Raw genomic sequence first — 19,157 nt, forward strand, 5'->3', positions numbered from 1 at the left:
GAATGACTTGGAAAACACTTCAGGGTTCCATCTTCCTGCTGTTGGACAGATCATGGAATCCTGGAATGGGTTGGGTTGGAAAGGACCTTAAAGACTCTGATTCCAAGGCCAGGGACACCTTCCCCTATCCCAGTCTGTTCCAACACCTCCAGGGCTGGGAAATCCACAATTCTTCAGGGCACAGAGGAATTCCAGCCCTTCAGGAGGGGCTGGGGCTGAAATCCTGGCTCTGATTTCCTTTACAACCCTGGAGAGAGGGAAAACCTGAGTTATTGGAGGTTCTCCCCTTGGTGCTGCTGCCAAACCCTCCCAGCTGAAACCAAAACTGTTTTAAACAGAGGATCTGGACAAAATCCCGAGGCCAACAAGCCAGGCAGGGTCCTAACCCCAAATTTTCTGGATGAAAGGAGGTGTGAGCGAGCTCCTAAACAGCTGCTTCAAATCCAGCTTTGCCCTGCTGTGTTCTGCCCTGCAGCTTCCTGAGCCTTCAGATTTTCCAGAGGTGTCAGATGGAAGGACTGACTTTGATTTTTGCCATCATTCCTCTCTCCCCATGGAAACCTTTTCTTTTCAATCCCCCTTGAAAGTTGGCAGCTCCGAGTAAAGCGACTATTTTTAAGTTGGGTGCATTGTGAGAGAAAAATTTTTGGGGACTTTTTTGGAGGTGCATTGGGAATTTCTGCTTTTCTCTCCCTGTCTTTGAGAGCTGTGCTGTTACAGGGCTGCAGTGAGGTTATTTAAGGATTTTCAGTTGGGATTTTGAGGGAATTGTTGCAGGAGTGGGTTGGAACTCTGGGATCTCTGCTTGTTGGGACATGGGACAATCTCTCCCTCCTCATCCAAAAGTGATCCCTCAAAACCTTTCATGGTTTTCATGGGATTCCTTGGAACAGCAGGGCCAGGATGGGCTGTGAGGGAGATCCTGGCAGTGGGAGCTGCAGGGGGAATTCCCCAAGGATTTTTTTTTGGTGGGAAGGAGTGTTAGGAATATCAATCCACAAACGCCAGAGGTTTATGTCCAAAAAAAAAAAAAAAAAAAAAAAAAGGAGACAGAGAAGTCCTTTACTTTATTTGAATAAAAGGAGGGGCATTTCCCCTGGGGTGGTTCAAATTTTTCAAGGACTCAGCCTCCTATTTATCCCAATTTTCCATCCACATTTCCCTCTCTCTTTCCCCACTGGCTGAGGTACTCAAGAGTTCCAGACTTCTCAGAGTGCCCGATACCCCAAATTCCCCTTTAATGTATAAATTCCCCTTTTAATTTTTAATTCTTATGGACTTCATGGGTTTTCCCCATCGTTTCTTCCATCTTTCAATATCCAATTTCATTTCTCAGCAAACCCACAGTTCATTCGTAAAGACAAATATCTTCTTTTTCCATTCATCCATCCATGGAATTGTTTATTTTATCTCTCAGTGCTGTTTTTTTCTAAAAGCAGACCCACTGCTTGGTTGTGAAGACAAATTTGTCATTCCTCTCAGAAGAGGAGGAAGGTTTGGTGTGGGAAGGACCAGCAGTTCCTGGGTCACATCTCCACTATATTTTGGTTTTTTTCCCACCCTCCTAAGCCTCTCCCGATGGAAATAAAGGAATTGGGGCAGCCCCAGCCTGGCTGGGCTCCTCTCCTGGGACTGCTCCGGGTGTATTGGGATGCAGAGCAGCATTTTCCAGGCTGGGAACCTTTCAAGGAACTCAGTGGCTCGGAAAAGCAGGAGAGGGAGCTGGGAAGTGTTTGGTGTTTCTCTGCTGCCTCGGGATACTCGCGGTGTGAGTTTTCAGTTTTGATTAACTCAGTGTTGTTCTGCCTTGAGCTGCTGGGAGGAGGCTCAGGCAGCTCAGGGATTTGTCTGAAAGGTGTTTCACTGCTCCTCCTGGCATTGGGTTCCCTGGGAGAGCAGGGAATTCATCCTGCTGAGCTCCTGCCACCTCCTCCCTTTCCTCCTCTGCTCCCCTGACCAGATTCCTGTGTTCCTCAGCTGGATTCCAGGGGTTGGGATGTGTGCACGGGATGGATGGGCTGGGAAAAGCTCCCCTGGAGGAGGATGGAGCAGAGGATAATCCAGCAGGACTGGGAGAAAAATGGATTTTCCCGTCCCTCCGTTGTCCTTCCTGCACATGGAAACGGCGAGGGACGTAGAAAGGGAAATCCAGGAGATGTGCAGGGTCAGGAAAAGCTGGGAAAGGGGTTCTAACCCTCTCTGATCCATCCTGGGGCTTGGCTGCTCCTGCCTTTCCCCTGAGCTCTCCGGATCAGCGGGTTCATCAGCATTAATGAGCGATTTGTCTCTCTCTACCTGTCGGCAAGGGACCGGGAGGTCGGGAAGGAGCCAATGGTCCTGGCAGAACTCATTCATTTATCTGGAGGATGTTGGAGATTCCCTCGTTGTGCAGCATTTTTTGTTTCTCCTTCTTCCTTCTTTCCCCTTTTTGGTTTTGCCAGGGAAAAAAAGAATGGAAAAAGGTTTTAAGAAAAGGTTTGAAATTTTCAGTTCGGGTCCCTTCCCCTCTCACTGGCTGATGCTGGAGCTTCCCACAGGAGCAGCTCCTTCCTAAAAAACTTCCCCAGGGAGCACCAAGAAACCGGGGATAGCTGGAAATGCAGGGGCTGGATCCTTGCTGGGTTTCTCAGATCAGGACAGGGAAGAGGGAAAGGTTGGGCAGAAACTGCTCCCCAAATGAATGATTTTGTCATCAGAGACAACTTTTCATCTGGAAATGGTTTTGGGGACACCTGCAAAAGTGAGGAGAGCAGAGGAAAGGGAGGATAAAATCCAGCAGCAGCAGCAGAACCCACCCAGGCTTTACCCACCCCTCCCAGCAGAACTGGGCTTTGTCCTTCTGCTCGGAATTCCCTTTCCAAACTTCTGCTTTTCCCAGTGCTTCGTGCCCAGATCTTCTCTCTGCAGCTCCTCAAACCCCAGCCCAGGGCTCTGTGTCCTCAGGCAGCCTTTTCTCCATCCCAAAACTTCCCCAATGGACACCCCTGGGATGCACAGAGCCTCTCGAGCTGTGCGTGGCCCATTCCAGTGGCATGGGGGGAGCTCCTGTAGTTTGCCTTCTGGGAGTTAAAGTCTCTCCTCAGGTGTTGGAGGAACTCGGGGTTCATGGAGATCCTTGTGGAGAGCTGTAGGATTGGAATGTTGGGAATGTTGGGATGGACAGGTAGGAGTGTTGGGATAGATGGGTGGGAATGGTGGGAAAGACAGGCGGGAATGTTGGGAATATTGGGATAGATGGGTGGGAATGGTGGGAATGTTGAGATGGGTGGGTATGGTGGGAATGTTGGGATAGATGGGCGGGAATGTTGGCATAGATGGCTGGGGATGTTGGGATAGATGCGTGGGAATGTTGGGATAGATGCGTGGGAATGTTGGGATAGATGCGTGGGAATGTTGGGATAGATGGCTGAGCTCCAAGTCTCCGTACCCAGTCTCATTCCCATTCCAGTGGTGGGAATGCCAGGCTTAGCTGAGGCTCTGCAAGGCTCTCAATTCCTCCAGTCAGGATATTCAAGATGGAATATTTGCCATGGAAATATCGCCTCGCTTCTTCTCCCAAATTCTCCAGCTCTCCCCAGGTTTTCCTGCATCCCGGAGTGTTTTAATCCTGTGTTTAATCCACTCCCTGCACGGCACTGCTGGTGTCGGATTTTTTCCCAAACGCGGCCCCGTTCTCCAGCCAGTTTCGCATGGAAATTTCCTCCAGCTGGTTGGGAGGGCAAGGAAATGGTTTAGGGAGGGAAAACATCTTCCAGGGTTTGTTTTTTTTTTCTCGAGCCCGAGGCCCAGAAACAGCGCGGGTGATTGTCACAGTTTAGTCTGGAGGTGTGGGCTGGGCGAGGAAGGAGCTGCTGAACACAAATCACTCCCAGCCAACAATTCCCAGGGATTGTGCTCCTCCTCCCTCTCCCGTTCCTGGAGCTGATGAACCCTCCACACCCATCTCAGGTAATTGGATGATGGAACAGAGCCCCGTTCCCCAGGGAAGTCGCTGAGGGCTGATTTCCCCTCAGCTCTGCCCTGCAGCAATTGTTCTCTCCTTAAAGTGCAGCCGCAGAGCTTGGCTCCAGGGTTTTGGGGAGCAATTCCAAGCAATTGTCTGGAATAACACTTGTTAAAGCCAAATCTCTTCACCAGATAGGGACTGTTCGGAGAGAGATAAAAATAGAGCTGTCCTGGCTGGAAGAATTACCTGGTTATCTTCTGCCCACATCTCCTCGAACGTTTGTGTTGCCTCTCGCTTATCTCCGGGTGATTATGGAGCAGCTGAGATCCCTGGAGCTGGGAAAAACAGTGGATAAAGTTGGCTCTGGAGCAATGCAGCTCCTCAGTTGGAGCCCTGAGTGCTGCAGGCTCTCACCAATGGCCCAGAAAGTGCCAGATCTGGGACGCAAATCTGGGGAAAAAAAGCAGCTCCTGCAATTCCAGCATTTCCTTATCCAGGCTGGGACAGAGCCATCAGCTTTAGCCCAGCCAATCCCATCAGAAATGCAGGACGCACCGTGCTTTTCCCATTAATGGGGATTCCTCCATTTTTTTATGGAAATGGAAGATGGGCCCTGGTTGGGTCTGTCCTTGGGGGAGCTCAGCCCCTCATCAACACATCCCAAGGGGCAAATTTATTGGGAAGCTGCTCTTGCCACCAGAAGATTTGATTATCTTCAAATCCTTCCAGAGAGCCAAAAATCTGGCTGGATTTTGAGGAAGAACCTGATCTTGCTGGGATTTTCTCTCCATCCCCTCTCATTTCATGCTTTTACCTTCATGGGGAAACTCCGACTGACCCCCCAGGAGATCAGCAGGGCCTTAGAGGGCGTGAAAGGATTTGATTTTAGGGGTTTGAATTTTGCTGGAGGGTGAAGGGACAGCAACCAACACCTTCTCCTCCTGATAAAATTGGGGATGAACCAAATTTTTTTCCCCTCATTCTTTTCCTTTTCACCCCATTCCAGGACATACAATCTGACCTTTCTCCACCCCTACTACCGCACGGACGAGGCAGAGGAGAACCCCTTCATCTGCTCCTCGCACCGCGAGAACGGGATGCAGAGGTGCTCCAACATTCCCAGCAGGAAGGAATCCAAGGTGGAGTGCACCCTGAGCATGGACTCCTACAGCTCCAGCTTGGGCAGCCCCGAGCCCAGCAGGAACTCCTGCATCAACTGGAACCAGTACTACAACATCTGCATGGCTGGAGATGTGAACCCCCACAACGGGGCCATCAATTTTGATAACATTGGATATGCCTGGATTGCTATTTTTCAGGTAGGATCCTCCCAAAGATTGCATTTTTTCTTGTTTTTCTTGGGTTTTTTGGTGGGGTTTTTTATTTGTTTGGGGGGGGGGGGGGTTGTTTGTTGGTTTGTTTGTTTTGTGTGGGTTTTTTTTTTGTTTGTTTGTTTTGGGGTTTTTTTGTTTTTGTTTTTTTTTGGGGGGGGGGGTTGTTGTTGGTTTTGTTTTAGTTTGGTTTTGGTTTGGTTTCCCGGTTTTTCCCGGTTTTTCCTGGTTTTTCTCGGTTTGGAGTTTGTCATTTTTTCACCCCGAAAGGTTTTGATTAATAAGGCAGAGGAGGAAAGGATTTGCTCAGCCCTGAGTGAAATGGGGAATAAATCAATCAGGCAATAAATAGTACAAGAGGGTATTGGGACAGAAGAAACTTTTCTTTTAAAATCCCTTTAAAAGAGGGAAAAGAAATTCTTGAGGCAGCAAAACTCACGGCAAGTTCCACCTCTGCAAATCAGATAAATCCCAGGGAATTTTGGGAGTGAGGTCTTTTTCAGGAAACTGAAAGGGGTGTCGAGGTTTTTAGGCAAAATTTAATTTTGTGCTAAAACGAAGGGAGCTTAGGCATGGCTTAGGCTCCGTTTTAAATCCCAGGGTGAGCCTGGTGAGCATGGAAGGCTGGAATGGAGGAAAATTCCTGAGAGGAAATTCTGCCCGCAGGGAATTTCAGTCTCTTTTTGAGGCACTTCAGAAAAGATCAAAAAAGTGCTTCTCACTCAGACTGGGAGAGGTTTTCCAGGTGATAAAACTCATCATAACTGAAGGGTTTTCCAGGCATTTGTAGCTCTGGAGATTGGAGAGCTCATGTCCAGGGGCTGTGCTTTCCCAGGGCTGCCCCAGCTGGAAGATCCCTCTGTTCTTTTCCATCTTTTCCATCGGGGCACTTCCTGGTGATAAAGCATTTCTTTGGCTCAGCCTGGTTGATTCAGTCCCCCTGAAGTGGAGGTGACATCTGTTCCTGGAGCAGAATCCTCCTTTTAGCTTCGTTAATGAGGAGTAATTACTCATCCAGAGCTCTGCCTTTCATTGATGGATTTCCTCCCCGTTCCACATTATCCCGTGAACTTCAGCACTTCCAGCTTTCACCTGGGAGCTGCAAAGTGGGGAATCTTTGCCCTGAGCATCTTCCCTGCTCTGCTGCTCCTCAAGAGCTGCCCTTGGATCACAGTGCTGGTGCCAGAACCAAATCCAGAGGGGTTCAGGCAGATCCCACTGGGATCAGAATCCAAATTTTTCTACTGGGAAAATGCTTTGGAATTAGTGAGGAAGAGAGGAGCTGCTGGATGAAGGGAATAGGGACTTTTCCTGCTCTTTGGTGGATCTGAGGGCTCCTTTTGTCAGGGAAAGAACTTTGAGGAGGAGCAGGAGCTTCTCCAGAGGGGTCCTGCTGCCTCTTCCCTTCCCGAGCTCTTTTCCAGCTGCAGATTTTAATTCCATCTCAGCATTTGATTTCCTCATCCTTAAAAAGGCTCAGTTTAACTTCAGGAAGGACCCCCAGTCCCAGGAGAGGTTTCAGCTGATTCCTTTGGGCAGAACAATGTCTGGCAAAGTTGGATCTCGTGTCCTCAGATCGTTCTGGCAGCTGCCAGGAGGTCAATGATTTGTTTTAATGCTGCTCAGGCCATCCAAAAGCTCCAGAGGATTCCCAGCCAAAAATCTCTTCTCCTGTGTTTGTTCCTGTTGGAAGCCAGGGCTCATTTTTAGGAGCTGGAAATGATTTAACTCCAGGTAAAGAGGCAGCAAGGTGCTGGATGTGGGAAGAGGAAATGATCAGTGCAGCAGGTGAGGCCCTAAATCCAAACAATTGCTGGAAGCAGGGAACACTGAGCAAATAAATCCATGGAATCGTGCTCTCATCCCTCTTAATAACTGGAGCTGGACAGCACCAGGTCAGCAGTTGGATGAGGGCTCCAAGTGAGCAGTGCAGAAAGTCCAGCTGATGGATTTAGGAACTTGGGAGCTTCCCTGGGGATGGGTATTGATTTACCAGGACGAGACGGGGCCGGCCGTGCCCCAGCCATTATTCTGCAGGATAATGAATCCGTGGCACTTTGCAGGAGTTGTGATGTGCACAGAGCCCTGAGGGCTTGGCAGATCTCCAGTGGGAATCATGGCAAGCTCAGGTGGCTGCTGGACACAGCTTCCCTCAGGATTTATCCTGAATGAGCCAGGAACCTTGGCTTGTTCAGGGAAACAGGGAGTGACCTTGCAGGAGCTGACAGGAAAGAGGGAGGACACTGTTGGGAAGGGTCTGGAGTGCCAGGACAAGGGGGGAACAGCTTCCCACTGCCAGAGGGCAGGGATGGATGGGATAATGGGAAGGAATGGGAGCACGGCGAGGTTGTCTCATCCCTGGAAGTGTCCAAGGCCAGGTTGGAGTACCCTGGGATGGTGGAGGTGTCCCTACCTGCAGCAGGATGGGCTTTAAGATTCTTCCCAACCCATTCCAGGATTCCATGGTGTGGTGTGCTTTAGGAGCTATCAGAAGGGAGGGGGATGAAATGAGCCCCGCAAGGAATTTTCATTCCCCTAGAAGGAATTTTGCAAGTGCAGGTGGTGCCCAGGAGCTCCCAAGGGCACTGATACCATTCAGACCACAAATAAACCAAACCAAAAGCAGAAAAAAAGCAGAGTTTTCAGAAAAGTCTGAAGATTTCCACCTCAGAACATCCAGCAAACCCAGGGATTGGGTGAGCTCTTCCAGCTGCCAGAACTGAGATTTTAAAAGACATTTCTTTCCATGGGAATGACCCTGAATTTCCCACAGCCAGGAAAAAAAGCTGCAGCAGGAAAACAGGGAAATGTGTTGTTGACCTTCCAAGGAGAAGTCAGAGATAGCAGAAACTGGTGCAAATTAAAAAAAAAAAATAAAAATAATCAAGGGGATGGCTGCATCCCTGAGTGCTGTAAAGGAGGATAATTCCTTATGTAATCCTGAAAATGAGTCGTGTTTTTCTTCCCCCTCATTTGTTGTGCAAGAGGCTAATTCGTGTCTGTATTTGTTACAAAGGCACGTTCGGTGGCAAATTAGGTGAACTAATTAGCTTATTACAGACTAAATGAAAGGAGATGGAGCCTAAATTAACTGTGAGGTTTGGCATGATACGAAGATCCCTTTATTGCACATGAATTCCAGCCCCAACAATCCGAGCAGTAATTACAGGTATTGTTGTCACACGGCATATGATGAATTGCCCACCTCAACAAAGTCCAATTTAATTGGAATTACTGACAGCCCCAGTGGAGCAACCAAAACCTTCCCACCTCCCTGACCAGCAGCCTCGGGGTGGCCAGGCCTGAGTGCAGAAATCCTGATAAAATAAAAAGGGATTGGGAAGCTGGAAGTTTGGGAAGATGAGGTGTTCAGGCTGCTTTGCAAATCAGAGAAACGTGGAGTGGGGAATTTCACACAGGGTTTGAAGGAAAGCAAGGCCTGCTCTCACACTTTACTCCAGGGGTGATGCTTCTGGGAAAAGCCAAAGAAATCCCAGCCAGATCTAAGAGGAATGGTTTTCCCACTGGCTCCAGCACTGTCCAAAGGTGTTATAAATCCCCTTGCTTGCTTTTTGTTGCACCCTCTGCTCTCCCACTTCCAGGAGTCCTGCAGGTTTTGGGAAAGAGCCAAAAAGCTGGAGCAGAAGGAAAAGGTCTGAGGTTTCCAGCTGTGCCCAAAGTCATCTCGGGGCTGTGTTTTCAGGAGCTGTCACACTGGGTGCTTGTGTTTTCAGCGTTTGTTGAGCAGAGAAGTTTAGGATTTGAGACCTAAAGGACCTTTTTTTTTTTCCTCCAATGCCTTTAAATTGGAGATCTGTGCAACAACGCTTCTCTGCGCTGAATTTGGCAAGAAAAGAGTTTGGAGCTTTTCATTCCCACTGCTTGGAGATGATGTTTTGTCACTCAACTCGAATCTGTTTTGGATCACCGAAAATATTTCCCTGGAAATGACGGGGTTGGAGCTCTGTTGCTGTTGCTTTTTTTAATTTGGTCAGCCAAATAAACAGCACTTGCTGCATTTGAAGAGCTCTCAGGCTGAATACCCCAGCTAAAAATACCCAGCCCTTTTTCAAGCAGCTCAGAGCGTGCTTCCAAGAGGAGTTATTTTGCCTTTGGAAAATCTTTGTTGTGAAGGTTTAAGAGGAATTATCTCATGTAGGATGGGACAGAGAGGCCACCCCTGATGCCAGGAGTGGTGCCATAACCTCTGGGGGTGTTGGATGGAATTAAAACTTCCTGTGGCTGAAGTCTGGACTTCCAAACCTCTGGAGTTTTTGGGAGAGTTTCATCCAACCTCGATTGTTGATTCTTGTGTTTGGAGTAGGAAGAGGCACCTGCAGCAGGTCCTGGCCTAAACTGGAGCCCAGTCAGTAGGGCAAAAAGCTGCTGGTTTTGAGGAACATCAACAATTGATCCAAAGGAATGGCTGGAGCTGTGTCAGGGCAGGTTTAGGGTGGATTTTAGGGGAAGGTTCTTTCCCCAGAGGGTGATGATGAGGCACTGGAACAACTCCTCAGGGGATGGGCACCGCCCTGAGGCTACCAGAGCTCCAGGAGGGTTTGGACACCACTCCAGGGATGCCCAGGCTGGGGTTGTTGAGGGGTCAGGGTTGAACTCTGCTCTTTCCAGCTCAGAATATTCCAGAAGTCCATAATTCTCCCAGAGAACTCTCCTTTTGCTTTGATTGCCCCAAATCTGCCCTGTGACCTTTCCCCTGAGCCAAAGGTACAGCTCCCCCATCCCGATTTCCCAGCCTGTGATGGTCTGGAATGAGCTGTAAAATCCCCTCAGCTGGAAGCAAAGAGCTCAGCCTGGCTTTGCTTCCTTTCCCTCATGGCAAACCCTTCATCCCCCAGAAATGTTGGATTTGTGGGGCTCTCTGTGCTCATAGTGCTGCAGGTGAACAGGTAAATCCCTTCCCTTTGCCAAGGAGCCTTTACACAAACCATAGAGGCTGTTTGCTGGGATAATGATGGTGATTATTATTGTTATTATTTTTTGTTATTATTATATTATTATATTATTATATTCTAATTATAATATTATTATATTACAATATATTATACTGTAGTTGCAATAATAATAGTTATAAAAATTATTATATTATTGTATTAGAATTATAAAATTATTGGTTTTTTATTATATTATAATGATATTGTTATATTACGATGTATTATACTGTAGTTGTAATGATTATAATAGTATCGATAGTTATAATAGTATTATATTATTACTATTATTATTATTATCATTATCCCAACCAATCAAACCTAGGGAATATTGGCTGGGCTGGGATTTGTTGGAGCAACAGTTGAGTGAAATCAGGGAGGTTTTTGCTGTAGGATGAGGGCCTTGCATTATTTAGTGTGAAACAACAATAACTCACCTTCCCTTTGGAGCCAAACTGAGATTTGGGCTGGTTTTGGTCCGAGAGCTGCAATTCCATGAGATTTTGGGTGACAAACAACAGCATCAGTGACGTGTCTGACTTTACCCCACACTTTATTTCCCACTTTGCTCCTCAAAATCCACCAGGAACCGCCAGCACTGCCCAGGGATCCCATCTGTAGGAACAGATTTGACAGGCTGGGAGCCCAGCACACAGAAAGAAGCACAGTTTCCTTTTTTCCCCATCATTTAGGGCCACTTTTCAGAGCAGATCCCTGCTTTGCAAGGCTCAATTTATAAAGAGATGACAAAACCGAGCAAGGCCTCGAAGTGAAAGGAAAAGCATCTGTTTAGAGGATGTTACTCAATGTAATAAACCTGTTTTTCTGGCCACAGAGGTTCCTTAACGAGATGTTTCGGGAGGAAATAATTAAAATTGTGACGTTGGCTTCAAAAATAGGGATTTGATTATCTGCCAAAGCTTGCTCTGCCTGTGGAATATTCCCTGGAATATTCGCTGGGCAGTGCTCGGGAGCCAAATCCACGTTGCCCAGGAGGGTGGAATTCAGATAAGAGGCTTCCAGAAATGAAGGCTGAAGGCTTTATAAAACTTCCCGAGGCCATCAGGGTAATTAATAGCTCCCACAATTTATAGCACTGGATCCCATCTTGATAAGTTTGATGAAAATAAAATCTGAAGAAGCCTCGCAGCAGGGCCAAAGGGAACAAGGAGATAAAAAGTAAATGACCCCAAACGCTCACAGCCATCCTCAGAGTTGCTGTTGGGTTCAGGATTATTGATTTGGATGCAGATAATTCCTGTTTTTTTTCCCCCCCAAAGGACTCAATTTAGGCTGAAGAAGAAGTGGCTGAGTGCAAATTAGAGATGTCAGTCAGAGATGAAGACTTCAAATGTGGGTTTGTCTGGATTTCCAGAGCATCTCCTGCCTGAGCCAGGCACTGAGCTCAGCCAGCAGCTGCAAGCCTGGAATCAGAGGGAATTTCTGCTTTGCCAGAGCTGTATTTCATCAGGGTTTTAATAAGGGAGAGAGGCTGATTTTTGGGAGGCTGTCACTCCAAAAGAAGTTTGCTCAGGTAATCAGAGCAGGGAAATCTTGCCAGGAGACAGCTCCAGGCTGGAGTTCTGCTCTCTCTGCTTTGGGTTCTGATCTTCCCAGCCTGGCTTCACACGGAGCTTTTCCAGCCTTCCCTCGACTGCCTGGTAGCACCTCGAGGTGGGTTTGGAGCTGCAGCTCTGGCACCAGCCCTTGGTGCCTCCTGACAGCCAGGAATCCAGCCCTTGGCTTATTGAAGTTGGAGTTTGAACGTGGTTTTTCTCCCCTGGATGATTCTTTTTGCTCTTTGTTATCTGACGCCAAAGCGAAAAAATAAAAAAATCCCGTCCTGCTCTTGAGCTGGCTGCAGCCAAGGGCTTGCAAAAAATTTTGGCAGGACTCAAAGAAGAGGGTTTCTAGTGAAAACTTCTGGACACAATAAAAGAAATCGTTCTGTGCAACCTCTGAAGTGACCCCAGAAAACAAGCACTGTGAACCTGCTGCCTCCCTGGGAGCACTGAGGAGGTCTGAGTTAATTGCCAGCATCTTTCATCTCCATTTCCCTCGTGATTTTCACTCTGGAGTTTTAGATTGACTCTGATTAGCTTGCCTAGAAGATCTGATTCTGTCCCCAATTACTCTCCTATAAATCAGACGAGCATCTTTATTACAGCTGATGAAATTACTGTGGCATGAGCAGAGCAGGGGGATCAGAATCAGTGAAGACCTAAAAAAATTAAATCTGATTGGGTTTTGCCCACTCTCCTCCCGCTCCTGTGAGTGAGGTGCTCGGGGAGTGTTCCAGCCAAGGATCAGTGAAATCAAAACCTGTCTGTGTGTTCACCTGAGGGAGTCTTCTGTTAAATTCTTGCAGTGAGGGGAGGGAGAATTGGACAAAACTGTGAGATTTACTGCTGTTAATGGGAGAAAAATTGTTTATCTCAATCCTGGGGAAGGGGTGAAGAACTGGAGGAGCAGGGAGGGAGCCGAGCATCACCCAGGAGCTGAGTGGGGTGAGAGGACACCTCGGTTCTCCTGGCAAGGCAGGAATCTTTTCCCCAGGCCCCGGGTGTGGAGCGTGAGCAGCACCTCCAGCACCACCCTGCCAATCATCTTAATTGAATCTTCCAGCTTTGGCCCCTGCAGCTGCTGATTTCCCTGTGCCTTGCACATCTTTCCCATCACAGCAGAATTAGGAGCGAGTTCTCGCCCTCTTATCTGGCTGATAAATAATTGTGGGTTGCGTTGGTGGGAGCCTTTGAAGGAGGAGCCTCTGGAGAGGCTCTTTAATGGGGCTCCGTGTGAACAACCAGGGCTCGAGCAGAGTTTAATTACTGAGGAGGGACTGCCGAGCTTGGGAAGCACCAGGAAGGTGCTCCAGGGCTTTGGGAGACGTCTTGGAGGGGCAGTTAAGTGGATTAATCAGAGTGGGAGTGAAGGGAGGAGAAAGTCGTTTCTCCTCGGTGCTATAAGCAAAGCAGCGCTGGAAAAACATCCCTGGCTTTCCCTCTGAGTCCATGGAATCCCACAGGGGTTTGGGCTGGGAAAAAGCCTGTCCAGTTTGGACAGGGGCACCTTCCACAGCCCCAGGCTGCTCCAAGCCCATCCAACCTGGCCTGGAATGATGCCTTGGGAAGGCTGAGCTGGAATAGAGACTGGACAGAGCTGGAGAATAAAATAAATATTTATTAAAAGGCTTTTAAGGAGCACCTTGAGCAGGACAAAAGTCTGGCCAGGGCTACACCCAAGGTGGACCCAAAATGGACACAGAATAGTCACAAAATGAACACAAAACGGTCCCAGAATGGACCCAAGATGGTCCCAAAATGAACCCAAAATGGTCACAAAATGGGCAAATGGTCACGAGGTCTCACACTTTTATAAGTTTTGGTCCATTTCCATATTGGGGTTTAATTGTCCAATTGCAGCTCCAGGCTGTGAGGTCCCATCCTTCTTGTTCCTCCCTTCAGCCACCCTTGTTTGTGCTTTTGGGCCTGAAAGTTGTCCTTGGTGTGCAGCAAGAAAAGGATTTGTTTTGTGTCCTTGCTCTGTGCAGAGCTGAGTGACACTGACTGTGAGCTCAGAACTGCACCTCTGGCCAGCACAGAACCTGAAATACATGGAAGTTAAAGCTTAAGGCATCAGGAACACTTACAGGGATGGAGCAGTCATGAGTTCAGCCTCTTTCAGGAGGAATGGGTGGGATCCAAGTGTGTGGAGCAGCAGCAAACCTGATGCAGGTGCCTTTGTTTGGGTCCCAAAACCAGTTTAAGGCTTTAGCTGGGGATTTATAAAGCAGCTGTCAGCAAGTCCTGGTGCTCTCGTTCCCAATTCCACCAGGGCCTTGCTGGGAGCTCTTGGATCAGGGAGAAATGACCTTGGGATGCCCTTGGAATGGGGCAGGGATGAGGCTGGAAGAAGCGCAGCCCTTGCAGGTGGCTGTGCATGTGTGTCCTGCATTCCCCCAGAGCTCCAAGATTAAAAACGCCTCCAGGTGTCTAGGAGCCGCCTCTTCTCTCTCCAGGAGGATCCTGGCAGCCCAGGAATCCTCCCCTGGGAGGCCAGGAATGAATCCCCCAACCAGGTACAAACCCCAGCCATCCTTCTGTCCCTCCTGCATCCCCCTGCTTTACAAGGGAACAGCACAAATCCTCATTACACCTGGAACATTCGTGGAGCTGGATGAGCATTTGCACCCTCCAGAGGAGCAACGAGGGGGTGTTGATTTATTCCTGTGGGAAATGCTGCCTCTCATGCAACAAAAATATCCCTCTAAGGGTTGGTTGGCTCTCAGTGTTGGCTCAGATGCCCTCAGGTGACTCCTTTTTATTTTATTTTTTTCTCTGTGTTTAATGGGTTTAATCCATTCCAATTGAGGATTTCCAGCTGAACCCAAACCCAGTGCAGAGGTTCATCCCATATTATTGGGGTCCCTGGGCTGGTTTTTCATCCCTCAGTGGGAATGGAGAATGTTCTGTGCATCCAGAGGGAGCTGGAACAGCACAAAGGAAATAATTCCTGGGTGAGAGGCAGAGGTTTGGTGTCACCTTGTGTCACCTCCTGACGTGATCCCTCTGTTCTCCCATGACCCTGTGGGAGGCTCAACTGTGCACAGAGCCCTCCCAGACAAGGGAGCTGCCCCAAAAGGACTTTGTCCTCTATAAATGTATTCAGGGAGAGGCAGGAAAGGGCAGAAGGGGTTTGATTGCTTGGCTGCTCCTCACGGATGAACACCCAGGGCAGCTTAACCCCTTCCCACTCCACGGGAGTCACAGGGAAAAATGGGGATAAAACCAGCCATGGATTGATCTCTGGGGTTAATGAGGAGTAAGGAATTCTCTGGGGTTTTGTTTCGTGGCAGAACAAGGGGCAGTGGTTTTAGGCTGGCAAGAGGGCAGGGTTAGATGGGATTTTGGGGAGAAATTCTTCCCTGTGAGTATGGGGAGAGGCTGGGATGAAATTCCCAGAGAAGCTGTGGCTGCCCCTGGATCCCTGGAAGTGTCCAAGGCCAGGCTGGATGGGGTTTGGAGCAGCCTGGGGTAGTGAAAGGTGTCCCTGCCCATGGCAGGGGTGGGATGGGTGGGCTTTAAGGTCTCTTCCAACCTGAACCACTCTTCTGGAATGCTGGGAAGCAAAGCTTTGCTGAGTGCTGGCTGCTCAGCCAGGGTGGGATGTGGAAGAACAGCTGATGGATGTGAGGAGGAGCGGGAGAGGTGGGAGCAGTTTGTAAAACATGTCAGACCTGATTCCTGCCAGCCTTCAACAGCCCTGACACAGGGAAACAGCTGTAGAGACAAATTTCACAAATTATCTCCTCCTTGGCAGATGAGGTTGGTTGGGTTTAGCTGTGCTGCCTCCTCACTCAGTGAGGGTGAACCTCCACGAGCTTCCCAGAAAACTGTCTGGGAAAACATCATCATTTTGAATTTAGGGCAAAAAATCCCCACAAGGCAACATTTCCCTTCCAGCAGCCCCGAGCTGCTCTGTGGGTTCTGATGGTTGTGTGAATGTGTGGGCATGTCCTGAAGATCCATATCCAGGAGTTTCCTTCTGTGCCTTGAGTTAAAAAAAAAAAAAAAAAAAAAAAAAAAAAAAAAAAAAAAAAAAAAAAAAAAAAAAATTCCAGTGAATTCATGGATTCGTGCCTGACTTCCCTGCAGGGTTTTATTGGTTTTATTCCCTGCCAGGGGTTTATGGATCAGCTTTTAGGGACACACCAGGCAGAAAACCTGCTGAGCCTTCTCTTCCCACAGCAATTCCTTCCCTGGTTTAAATCAGGAATGATGCCACTACAAACTGAGGACAGGAGAAGTTGTGGGGTTTGCCAAGAGACCTCCCAGGCTCACCTGAGGTGGTGAGTGGGGGACGTCACCAGGAGTGAGTTCAGACAGGAGCTCGGATTCTGGTGGAAATTGGAATTCCAGGATGGAATTCAGCCCTAGTAGTGAGCCAGCACTGGAAGTTTGGGGTGTTTTATCTAAATAAAAAGTGTAAATTACGTGACAGAGCTCGCTTTGCTCTGCACACAGCCTGGGTGGTGTTAATTAAACCCTCAGCTGCTTTTTTTAGTGGAAGGAAGGCTGAGAAAACGAGCCTTAAATCAAGTCTACATTTAATTAAAGCCTCTCTTCCATTCAGATGCTCTCCCACTATGATAGTGCTGGTGCAGTTGGAATGCTGAGCCAGGAGGAATTCACAGGGAAATTGGGTTTGCAGAAACAAAACCAAGTTTAAAATGTGGTAATTTTCTGGGTTTACATTACAAAATCAGCAGCTTTAGGGAAAACTCCAGATCTCTACAGGGAAAGGAGGTTTTTTGTGGGGTTGTAATCCCTCCTTGGAATTTCTTTACCTCAGAGCCAGTGTTTCAGGTGGTTTGTTTGAATGTTTCAGGGTTTTCATTGTACCAGATTCCTGTAGGAATCTCAGGCCAGTCCTTTGGCCACACATTCCTTCTCTCCCATACCAACTGGGAATGGAGTTCTGCATGGATCTCAAGAGTTTCTGTGGAGTGATGAGTACCTGGCATTATGGGAAAATTGATATTTTATAACTTTTTTGGGTGACTTTTGTCCTCACACTCTTTTTTTTCTGTCTCCCTGCAGGTGATAACCCTGGAAGGATGGGTGGACATCATGTATTACGTGATGGATGCACACTCTTTTTACAATTTTATATATTTTATATTACTTATCATAGTAAGTATGACCTGGGAGATTCTCCTTTTCCTTGTCCTTGGGGGATAAAGTTGTTTCCTGGGTTTTTTTCCACAGAGAATAGCCAGGCAGGATTCAGGGCTTTCCCCTCCCTCTTGCCCTCCCACTCTTGGTCTTTTCACCTGGACATGTTCCAAAAAAATCCAAACTTTTCCTCCTTTAGCCTCCTCAGTGTGCCAGGGGGAGCCTCATTTCTTTGGAAGTGACAGCACATTTGGTGAGCAGACCCTGGGATTTGGCAACGTTTAGAAATCCCAGGATTGCCGAGAACCGCCGTGGCGACGGGGAGCTCCCCTGGCTCCCTGCAATTCTGGAGACTGAGAATTTGGGGTTTTAGGATGTAGTAATTAATGCATATGAGTCAGAATGGAGAGCTTTGGATGGTGTCTAAGTCCTTTTTCACCTTCTTCTTTCTTCATCTTCATGGGTTTGGGTGGTTTTCTGTAATTGGGTGGAAAAGGTACGCACTGTGGGCTTTGGGTGGTCATTATTGGGTCAGAAATACAAATAATACAAGTGTCATCTCGTTATTGGGTAATTGGCACTTAAATCACCTTGGAAAGAGTTAGAAGCATCCATTTTACCTCATTTCTCTAACTTGCTAGTTAGAGCTCTCGGCTAGTAAGTCTGTAAATAGATAAGAAATAATAAACTCAGAGTCTGAGCACAACATTAATCCCAACTTTGGCAAGGAAAAAGAGAAGCCAGAACCTTCACACTTGCTGACTCCTCTCCCTGTTTTCTGCCCCCAGGTTGGCTCCTTCTTCATGATTAACCTGTGCCTGGTGGTGATAGCCACCCAGTTCTCCGAGACCAAGCAGCGGGAGAACCAGCTGATGCAGGAGCAGCGGGCGCGCTACCTGTCCAACGACAGCACCCTGGCCAGCTTCTCAGAGCCGGGCAGCTGCTACGAGGAGCTGCTCAAGTACATCTGCCACATCTTCAGGAAGGTGAAGAGAAGGACAATCCGCCTCTACAACAACTGGCAGAACAAACGCCGCAAGAAGGTCAACCCCAACAGTAGCGGCGGGGGCGGGCAGAGCCAGCGCAGCAGGAGGAGGATCACCTCCATCCACCACCTGATCCACCACCACCACCACCACCACCACCACTACCACATCAGCAACGGGAGCCCGCGGGGGCCTCGGGCCAGCCCCGAGCTCTGCCAGCTGGAGCTGCAAGTGATGAAACCCAGGCAGCAGCTGATGCTCCCCGCTCCCGCCTCGCCCGGGCCACAGGGCCCCGCCGCCCCCCGCGCCGATGCCGGCGCCGTGCACAGCATCTACCACGCCGACTGCCACGTGGAGGCACCCCCCGGGGGCTGCAAGGCCAGCACGGCCACCAAAGGGGCCGGGCTGGGAGGCCATGGCAGCATGAACTACCCCACCATCCTGCCCTCATCCTGTGGCTCTACCGCCCTGAGCAAGGGGAAGAAGAACGGGAATTCTCCAGTGGCCGTGGGGAACAGCCCCAGGAATTTGGGGCTGGATTCCTACGGGAAGCTGCAGCAGCTGGTGGGAGAGCATGGTAAGGGCAAACAAGCTGGAGGTTTTTTGGTTTAGGGTAAGTGGGAGAAGGGTAAACGGGTCAAGGGTTTAATGGCGGCGCTGTGGGGTGCTGAGGGTTGGGATTGTTGTGAGTGTGCTGGGGCTATGGGTAAATCCAAGGATTGGGATCGTTGAGTGTGCTGGAGCCAGAGGTGAGACAGGTGGGTAAATCCAAGGACTGCGATTGTTGTGAGTGTGATGGAGCTGTGGGTAAATCCAAGGATTGGGATCGTTGAGTGTGATGGAGCTGTGGGTAAATCAAAGGATTGGGATCGTTGAGTGTGCTGGAGCCAGAGGTGGGACAGGTAAATCCTTGGATTTACTATCGTGGATGTCCCAGGCCACTGCTGGAGGTGTCTTTGCTGTGTTACAAAACCAGGATTTGAGCTCTCGTTATGCTTTGTGATATCCTGGAGGTGCTCCCACTCTTCCCACCCAAACCCAGAGCTCTGCAGCCCCTGGGATTTACACCTCCAGCAGAGAACCCCCTGGGGCTGGGAGATGGTGCCTTGAAAAGGATGAGGAGGTGGAATCTGCGGGAGAAACACCAGATAAAGCAAACTCAGACGTTTAAAACAGGGAGGCACTGAAAGAACTCGAACCAGACACTTCCAGTTCTGCTCTGATGGGCCCTGGAGCTTCTGAATCTCTTTTTGGCAAGGATGAGCAGCAGG

General features: G+C 48.8%; 1 protein-coding gene across 1 annotated transcript in view; it reads left to right on the forward strand.

The window, feature by feature from the left end:
• The window catches only part of CACNA1H (calcium voltage-gated channel subunit alpha1 H), a gene marked incomplete at its 5' end in the record, with an annotated part of 162,911 nt that overhangs the window by 60,404 nt on the left and 83,350 nt on the right, over window positions 1-19,157 (forward strand). The window contains 3 exons of the mRNA XM_083872614.1: window positions 4,953-5,265; window positions 16,826-16,918; window positions 17,689-18,463. Coding sequence (XP_083728740.1) covers window positions 4,953-5,265; window positions 16,826-16,918; window positions 17,689-18,463 — 1,181 coding nt within the window. The remainder of the gene's footprint in view (window positions 1-4,952; window positions 5,266-16,825; window positions 16,919-17,688; window positions 18,464-19,157) is intronic.

This window comes from Zosterops lateralis, assembly GCF_965231275.1.
Source record: "Zosterops lateralis genome assembly, chromosome: 15".
Lineage (NCBI taxonomy): Eukaryota > Metazoa > Chordata > Aves > Passeriformes > Zosteropidae > Zosterops > Zosterops lateralis.